The 9838-nt window shown below is 35.8% G+C and overlaps 1 protein-coding gene across 1 annotated transcript in view; it reads left to right on the plus strand.

Annotated features, from left to right (window-relative positions):
- Positions 1 to 9362, plus strand: part of GATAD2A (GATA zinc finger domain containing 2A) — a 199704-nt gene extending 190342 nt beyond the window's left edge. The window contains exons 11-12 of the mRNA XM_051971999.1: positions 704 to 893; positions 3772 to 9362. Coding sequence (XP_051827959.1) covers positions 704 to 893; positions 3772 to 3902 — 321 coding nt within the window. The 3' untranslated portion in view covers positions 3903 to 9362. The remainder of the gene's footprint in view (positions 1 to 703; positions 894 to 3771) is intronic.
- The last annotated feature ends 476 nt before the right edge of the window (positions 9363 to 9838 follow it).

Raw genomic sequence — 9838 nt, forward strand, 5'->3', positions numbered from 1 at the left:
AGGTCTAAACTTAGTGCTATGAGAAATTTGAGGAGATAGACTTTGATTTGGAATATGTTGCAGTGGTGGTGATCTAGGAAGTCTTCATGGAGAAGGAAGGATTCTGAGTTGACTTTTGAAAGGAGACTTGGAAAAAAAATTGAGGAGAGCCCGATAAGTCCTTTCCAAACAGCAGTGAGAGAGAGTATTGAGAGATCCAAGAAGCAAAGAGGCAGAGTTTGTGACAGGGAATACAGGAAGAGGACACAAGTCTACAAACAGGCACAAGAGCAGCATTTCCTGGAAACTCTGTAAATGAGGATCAGGCTTTACCATAGCCCTGGGTGATCTCATTTTCAGTTTTCCATTTGTGCAAGTCATAAAACCATTGTGTAAGTTGGTATTCTGCTCACGAGAGGGCTGTGCTTCAAGTCATAATTGAGGTTCTAGGGAAAACTGCCCCAGCACTTCCCTCAGTTTATCTCAGCCCACCCATGACAGCACAAGCTCTTCCTACCTATATTTAGTTCAAATTAATCACTCAGACACAATGTGCTGTTTTTTCTTTTTCCCTTAACTTGGTATAGGTTCTCCAGTTTTTAACAGATAGAAATGATTTGGGTGAGGTCCAACAGAGGAATGAAATTACCAGAGCTGTAGTAAGCTTTATAAAATCAAAGTTCATGCTCTTCTACACTTCTGATTGTTTCTTCTCTTACACTAGACTTCTAGCCAGCTGGCCCGAGGCCCCCCAGGGGCGCCCAGAGGAGTCTTACACACATTTAGTCAGTCACCTAAACTGCAGAATACAGCAACTCCTGCAGCACTTGTTACCAGGCCAGGTAAGCACGCCGAGAGACCTGTCAGCAAAGGCAATGCTACCACCAACTGGAAGAAGACTCCCATCAATACAGGTATGTTTCTAACATCTTATTTTTGATAGACATTGCTCTTTTAAAATTTTTGTTCTATGCACATACATCATCTTCCTAGCTCCCTCCCGCTCCCATTCAACATACTTGGAATCTTAGATTTTTAGTTCTAGAAAGGACTTAGAGGTCACCTAAACTGTCCCTTACCCAAACCCCCATTTTACTTATAAGAAATAGAATCACTGAACTAAAGTTACACAGGTGGCAAAGCTTAAAGTTCAATCCCAAGTATTCAGACCTAAAATCCAGTGTTCTCCTAATTCCATAAACTGGCCAGTTTAGAGATAAGGAGGAAAGGAGAGAACCCAGATGGCTACAGTGAGTTGGAGTATAGGATACAGAAAGAAAACATACAGGAAAAGAGAAGAAATGGGGAACAATCTCAGCAGGGTCTAAGATGAACTTCTAAATTATTACTTCTCTTAGCCATTTGAAATTTGAATGAGCAGATTTATCTAGTTGCATATTTTCAATTCTTTGTTTCTTCTGTCCTTAACCCTTTAATGTCTCTTATCTTGGAGGAAAACATAGGATTTTCAGAACTCTGCTACTAAATCAGAGGATTTCTTTTCTTTTTCTACCTGTATAACCCATGTACCAATCCAGCTCTTCTCTTCCCCCAATCTCTTCATACACAGTAATGGTTAAAAACATTAATCTTGTAAGGTAGATGGTATAGATAATTATGAATATTGTGAAACTTAAATTCTGAGAGTGGAATTAGTCTCCAGCTTAGGATCACATACCTGATAAGTGTAGGAAGTAGAATCTAAAGCAAGTCAATCAGTCATCAAGCATTTATTAAACATTTACTATATGTTAAACATAGTGCTAAGCACTGGGAATACAAAGAAAGGCAGATATTAAAGCTTTAAATTGCACCAAGACTTTTGGGACATCCTATATATGGTAACCCTAGTAAGAGAGACTGGAGTCAGATTGTGTGTGGCAAATAGACAAAATTTGTATTCTGGAAGTGATAAGGGTACCCCTGGTGCTTTTTAAACAGGAAAGAAAGGCTAAGGAAATTCATTGCAAATACTACTATTATGCATCTGCAGTTAAATAATGGTTACTATAGCCCTCATGTTTAGAGCATGAATCCTTTAGTGTATATCATCACTCTTATAAGCCCATTCAAATTTACTGCTTACCAAGGAGCATAATGTTATAACCAATTTCAAGATACATTTTCTTACTTTCAAGAGATTATAGTCCAGGTGGGAAGATAACTTGCAAATAAGAAATCTTCTCATTCTCAAAAAAATCTTTTAGTACCTGGATAGATTGTTTTTTTGTCATTCATTTTGTAAGAAATTAATTCTTAAAAGAGTAAAATCTTGCTAAACTGTTTTTATTCTTCCATAATACATTATTCTCATAATATTCCAGTTACATTCTGAAAGCATGAGAGTATTTCTGTAGCACTTTAAGGTCCTGTCCTCATAACCTTGAGAAAGAAGCAATGCAAATATTATTGTCACCATCTTATATATGAAGAAATAAATGGATTCCCAGACAAATAAAATAACTTGTTCATGATAATACAAGACTGGTCATTTGAGTGTGGATATGAGATTCTTTCCACAAAACCCCTATTTTTAAACTTTCAGGAAGAGATTCAGTGATTGCTCAGAGAAATTTCAAAAGCTGCTTCATTCAGGAGAGGCACCACCTCTGAGGCAGGGCTTCTTAACCTTTAAGGGTCTTTTAATTTTATTTTAAAAATATTCTTTTAATTGTTATTTCAGTTGATTTCCCTTATAATACTATATTCTTTATGCATTTGAAAATCTTGTTTTCATAAGAGAGAGATTTAACTAGACTGCATTAAGGGATCCATGTAAGGGATCCATGAAAAGCATAGCAATGGTTTTAAGATTCTCACCTCTAAGATGATCCTTTAAACTCTGATTCTACTTTTTTTTTCTTTTTTTAATAGTATTTTGTTTTTCCAAATACATGTAAAAAGATAATTTTTACATTGATTTTTGTAAGACTTTGTTTTACAAGTTTTTCTCCCTCTCTTTCATCTCTCCTCTTCAAGATAGCAAACAATCTAATATCAGTTAAATTTATGTGCAGTTTTTTAAAAAGGTATTTTCATAAATTGGTGTGTTAAAAAAATAAGACCAAAAAGGCTGGGGAATGAACACAAGAAAGAAAAAACAAAATGAAAAAAGTGAAAATACTATGTTTCAATCCACATTCCATCTACATAGTTCTCTCTTTGGATGTGGATAGCATTTTCCATTCCAAGTCTTGAATTGCCATTATTGTTGAGAAAGACAGGTCTATCACAGCTGATAATCATATGATCTTATTGTTACTATGTACAATGTTCTCTTGATTCTACTCACTTCACTTAGCATCAGTTCATTTACGTCTCCAGACCTTTCTGAAATCATCCTGCTGGTCATTTATTACAGAACAATAATATTTCATAACATTCATATGCTATGATTTATTCAGCCATCCTCCACTTGATGGGCTTTCACTCAGTTTCCAGTTTCTAGCCACCACAAAAAAGGGCTGCCACAAACATTTTTGCACATGTGGGTCCCTTTCCTTTTTTCATGATTTCTTTGGGATACAGACCCATTTGAGACATTTTTGGATCAAAGGGTATGCAGTTTGATTGCTCTTTGAGCATAGTTTCTGCTTTTAAGTACTTCTAATGGTAATTGGTCAGTTATTTACCATTTTGCTGTCAGAATAATTGGTAAGGATTTTAAACTGCAACTGTCTTTGACAGTATCATTTTTGAAAGAATTTGTTAGCTCATGAAAGGTATGTAATCTAATCTGTTGGGGACATTTTAAAGGAATTGTCTAATAATTTTTTTGTTTGTTTGTTTCAGGTGGCGCTCTTACTTTTGTTAACCCTAGTTTAGCAGTACATAAAAGTTCTTCAGCATTAGATCGTCAGCGTGAATATCTGTTAGACATGATCCCACCAAGATCCATCCCTCAGTCTGCCACATGGAAGTAATGCAAAGCAAAGCCCAAGTGGAAGATTTCCCTCTTTCTGCCATCCCTTTTTTATGCCACAGTACAGTGTGGGACCTGCTTTAGTCCAACAGCTGGATATGCCCTCTCCCCTTTTTTGAAGGAAGCAAGATGACCAATTCTCAACTTCAAAGTGCTACTGCTCTCATAATGAATATGAGAATAACAGCTGGGTTGTGGAAACAGAACTTTTTGATACTTTGGCTAGAAAATTCTCAAGATTGGCTGGTGGTAAAGGGCAGAGGGGTGAAATCAACATTACTTTGGTTGGGGGGGGGGTTACGTGGGGTTTTTTGTTTTTGTTTTTTGTCTTTAGTTTCACATCACCAGCACAAAATTGGGACTAAATGGACTTGTTCTGCCTTTGGTTTCTTTCACATTAGTACCTTGCCAGTCACAAGAACATGTGAGATGCACTGGAGACCAAGAATGCCCTTGTGTGAATAGTGAAAACAGAACCCAGTGATTACAGATGTGTTTAGTGGGTTGGATTTTATTTTATTTTATTTTTTGTCTTCCCCCCCATTCTCCCACCCATTTCTGACTGCCTCCCCTCACGGCAATCTTACAGATTGAAATATTTTTTAATCGGCTCGTAATAATGGAGTTAGTGATAAAGAAGTGCAAACTCAAGTATTCCAGTTGGACATGATTCCTCCTGGACCGGTTTGTGCTCGGGAAGGCACCATTAATAGGAATCCATGGCGTAGACGTCTTATTTTCAGCAGAATTTGTTGGACAGACTTCATAAGAAGCTCGGAGGTCTAGCCCTGAAATTATTGAACGTTGAGCAGCTGCTGCCTCAGCCACATTCCTCCAGCAGAGAGCATGTTGCTTACTTTTAAGTTTCCAGAAACTAGGACGCTTATCAAAAAGAACAAAACAAAAAAACTGAAAAATAAAACAAAACTAGAAACTCAGGAAAGCTGCATGCTATTGAAAAGAGTGAGGAGATAGATTGTGGCAAAGCCAAGAAGGTTGGTTTGGGGTGGGGGTTGGGTATGGGGGGGGGGATTTTTATTTTGTTTTTCTTTTCCTACTGTTTGTTATTGATGGAGAGAACTGTGAGTTAAACCTAGTGTGTGCTCTTGTCAAGTGACAACAGCAAACACCAATGGGTATGCTTTAGGTAGTGTATAAAAGACTACCTAGTCCTGAATATTTTTTTTTCCTTCCTGCCCACCCATCTCCTTTAATCCATACATACCAAGCATGTTCCTTCCATCACATCACTTCAGTGTTTCATTTTGGGTAGAGCTTTAGATACCCCATCTTTAAAGTCAGGGTTGCCTACATTGTTAGTTTTGAGTTCTTCCTTTTAGTCTACAGAAACATTGAGAAGGATCGAGTCTACTTTTCTTATTCTCCTTCAGATTGTTCTAAAGTGGCAGAAATTACCTAATTTTTTTTTAATGGTGCCAGAATTAGTTCTGATATGAATGCATCACTATATGTAAATGTGTGTACATGTATATGAATATATGTACACACAACATATATACAATGTATATCTAGATATACAAATGTGTATGTGTACACACACACACACACACACACACACACACACGTATGCAAGGGGATTACTGGCAGATTTCCATTAGTCTGATTTTTTTATTGGCCACAGTTAGGTGTTTAATTTAAGAACATTCTGTAGGGCATCCCTCTTGAAATCCCAACTATTGCATTCTAATAAAAAGCTCATTTTAACCCCCCCTTCTGTTGTGTGAATACTATCACTGTTTAGATAACTTTGATATATGCAGTAGAATAGAAAACCTAGTTTTGCAACAAAAAAAAATTATTTTTTTTTTGGTGGTTGTTGTATAAAACCCTAGAATTCACATTTGATTTTTGTTTTGAGTGTATGATGAGTTAGGATGTGAGAGGTGGGGGGAGGTGAGGAGGGTGGTGCTTGGGGTTATTTTCCATTCCAAGTTAGGATGAGATTTGGGATTTAAGGGGAATATATACATTCAGGAAAACAAAGGTGCATTTTTGCATCATAATATCAAATTATGCAAGTATTTCTATGGGGGTGGGGAGTGGGGGAGGAGGGGGCTTAGGGGGCGTTGTGCCTGGCAAATAAATTTCAGTCTTATACCCTCTTTGAGCTAACTAGCCATTTCTATTTTATGATATGAGCCAAATTGTGTGTCTGAGATAGGGGATGTTTAAAAAAAATAATAATCCCCAGGCCTCCTGGACTTTAAATGAAGAAAATGTTATTGATTGTACCTTTTGGTTTTGAATTGCTGTGCCTATGTAATGAAACACCTTTGTGAAGGAAGGCAAGATTAATAGCTGTATTGGGGGAGAATAAAAATTGAATTATTGGGGAAAGAACTACCATATAGAAAAATTGTTATTGAAAGAGACAGCAATATTGTTTAAAGAGCCTTCAGTGGTTCAGAGGAAAAGTATTTAATAAAACATCAGTTTAGCAATTTAAAAGAAAATACCCAGGGCAAAAAGCTTATATTCTGGATGGGGTCCATACTTTGGTTCAGAAATGGAGTTTTCTAACTTCATTTTCGTTTATTCAGTATGTGTGCTGTGGTATAATTAAATCCACATATACTATTAGAAACTTAATACAAAGTTATTCCAACTTCAGAGCCACTGAAAACTAGACAATTTGAATGTTCTTTTATCTAAAGGTCCTGGAAGTTGTGCAGACCATTTAAGTAATAATAACAAAAATAGCTAACTTTTATATAGCACTTTAAGATTTGCAAAGTGCCTTACTTGTGTATTGTCCTGTGTGAATTACTTGGGACAAAGTAAAAATATTTAAATTTATTGACTTTCTTTGAGTTTATAAGATATTGACACATTCTTTATCATGAAACAACACTTTTATTACATTGGATGTTGTGCATAACTTTAAACAATCCATTTTCCCAAGACTTAGCATTTAGCTTGTAGCTTTTCAGTAGACTTTTAATTTGGGAAAATTTGTAGGCCATTGTTGTATGTTTATCTCCCATCTCTTGTGCTCAATTTTTGGTGACATGTGACATTTGATATGTGGCATGGTACAGAGCCACATTGCAATATTCCACGTCTTTTTTGGGAAATTTCCAGATTCTGGAACAATTCTGCTTCTTAAAATAACAATAGTTATCAGCAATTCATCATTCCTTCAGTAAGAACAAGACTTTCAGGTTCACTGGAAGTGAAAAATAAAAATCCCCAAAGTATTTTTTGGGGTGGCTGTTTTACAGTCTAGTGAAAATGTTCAAATCTTATAGGCTCTGAATTTTTTTTCTGACAACAGTTTCAGTATAACTTTGATTGAAAGAGTTCATTTCATTAGTTAAAATCACCTTTTTCCAATCTCCAGTCCTTTACTTTTTCTTGCCCATAATAGGCATTTTTTCTAATGGCAAAGGCACTACAGCAGCTGGAAAGTAGGGAATGGGGGTGGAAATGGTGTGTTTTTGTTTGTTTGTTTGTTTCATTTTGTTTTGTTTTGCACTGGTCATCTTGCTCTTCTTCCACCTTCACAAAACCTGTTTGAAATTGTAGAAGAATCAATAACCACCTTTCTAGCTTCCAGGGACCTCATGAAGGTCAGTGCTTATTTTCTGAGGATTGTCAGGCTGCTTTACAGGAACATTTTGTCAGAAGTGTTGTTTTCATTTTCTGTCACACTTCTCTTTAAACTTCAAGGCATCTGATCCTTGTTTTATTAGTGATCCTTGCAATGCTTTGCTTCTCCACATTAATAGCTATTGGCGTCTCTAATGAACATTGAAGTATGTCTTTAAGAGCTACAATGTTTGCATTTTCTTTATCCATTTTTTAAAATTACAAAATTAAAAACACAAGAAAGCAGTGAAATGTGTATGTCACAAAATCCAGCACTCCTCTAGCAGACAAATAAACTAAAGATTAGAAAACCTCAATTTGGTTTCATTTGATCAAGGTCAAATGATTATGTCGACTTGGTGTCAGTAGAAGCACAAATGGAAAACTATTGCTTGTTCCAAGAAATTTATACCACTGTACATTATCTAATTTATTACTTGCCTAATCTTTTTTTTACCCATTTTACAATTGAGGAAACAAGCTTAGAGACATTAGTTAGATTGCTCGGTGTTCATCTATTAGTGGTAGGATTTTAATTTGATCTCTGACTTCAGTTCCAGTGCTTGTTTGACTATACCATGCTGCTTTTATATATTACAAAACATGATTTCATAAAAGTTATATTAATTGGAACATAAGCTCAAAGTTGGAAAGATTGTGGGATTGTGCCTCAGTGCCTATATTCTCCATAGGTCTGATTGAGAAGTGTTTTATACTTTAAAGTGGACTCTATTGTTACTCTTACTGCAGCAGAATCAACCCCTTTAGGTCTAATTTAAGCCGTTTTCAATTAAGCATTAATATGATTTAAGACAACATTTTACTTTAAGAGAAAGTTAAGAGTGATACATATATGTTATATTAGAGATGAGAATATTATATATGAGACTCATTTTATATATATATATATATATTTACACAGACATATTCTCTAGAAAAAATAAATGAAAGAGTGCTTGTATATTGTGTATGTATGTGTGCGTGCATATGTGTGTGTGTCTGTAATCTTTCAGTTATTTTTTCTGAAAATTTTTCCATTACTGAAATGTAGTTTCCCTATGTAGTCTCTTTGTAATTCCAGTCCCAATTATACTGCTTAATTAATAGTGTGATTTTGAGAAAGTTACTTCTCTTTGAGAATGTTTCCTTATCTGTAAAATGGAAGAATTGAGCTAGTTAATGATCTTCCAGATCTAAAAGTCTGTGATTCTGTGACATAAAACCATCTTGTGTTAAAAGAAATGAGTGCCCTGCTTGTACATAAACCTGACATTGGTTATTCATTTTTAAGGAGAAGCAGCTCTCCAAATCCCTTAATCCCAACATCATTTTTTATTGATTAAGCCGCAAATTATTAGATGTTTCCCCAGAACTTTTTGCTCCCCAAGAAGAGAGAGGAATATTTTTCAAGCCATACTTTCATACTTTTGGGATCCATGATTTTATCTGTCTGAGTGCTTTCTTTAACAAAGCTGATCAAGTTCCCTCTACTTAGTTGATAGCCTTTCTGAGTTATTGTGGCTGAAAAAAAATTACCTGATGGCCAGTCTTTTGGTGACATGCCTCTGAAAACATAAGCCTGTCCTTGGATAACAGGCTCTGATTTCATTCATCACCTGTCACCAATCCTAAATATGAAGCCTTCCAGCTTGCACTCCAATTGCACAGCCTTCAAGAACCCAGGGTCACTTCCACACCATGAAGAGACATTAGACAAGGACTTCAGACATAGATAATCTCCAATTTCTTTGGCTTGGAGACTGCAGGATTTAAGTGATAATGGCAATGATTAACTCATGTAATGGACTTGATGGATGCAATGTATGAAATAAAGCCCTGACTTCAATTTGAACTGCTGTTAAAATTTGGGAGCATTGTGTATTGTGGTCTGTTTGGGGTTAAATGTATTCTATTAGCTATGTTTGGATTTGGATCTTTGGAGTAAATGTACGTTCTGAGCAGGGTACAGAAAAACTGACTTATAACAAAGCTTTTTAATATTTTCTAAAACTGATCTTTTCTTAATTTTGTGTCAGAAGCATTCTCATAACCAATATTTTGGTTTGTAGCTTTTCAGTAGACTACTACTCAGAATTTTTCTGACAGCACAATATTTTATTAAAATGGGGAAGGGATTAGGGTTAGCAAGTAAGAATCATCATTTTGTTTGATCTTGATCTAACTTGGGGAAAATAGGTTGTCATAGAAAGAGCCCCAGCTGAGATAAGGGAACTTTTGTGATGATTGATATTGCCAATAAGTGGCTTTGTGACCTTGGCCAAGTTCCTTCCTCACTATAACTTGGTTTCCTCATGTATAAAAAAAAAT

Source organism: Antechinus flavipes, chromosome 1 (genome assembly GCF_016432865.1).
Source record: "Antechinus flavipes isolate AdamAnt ecotype Samford, QLD, Australia chromosome 1, AdamAnt_v2, whole genome shotgun sequence".
NCBI lineage: Eukaryota > Metazoa > Chordata > Mammalia > Dasyuromorphia > Dasyuridae > Antechinus > Antechinus flavipes.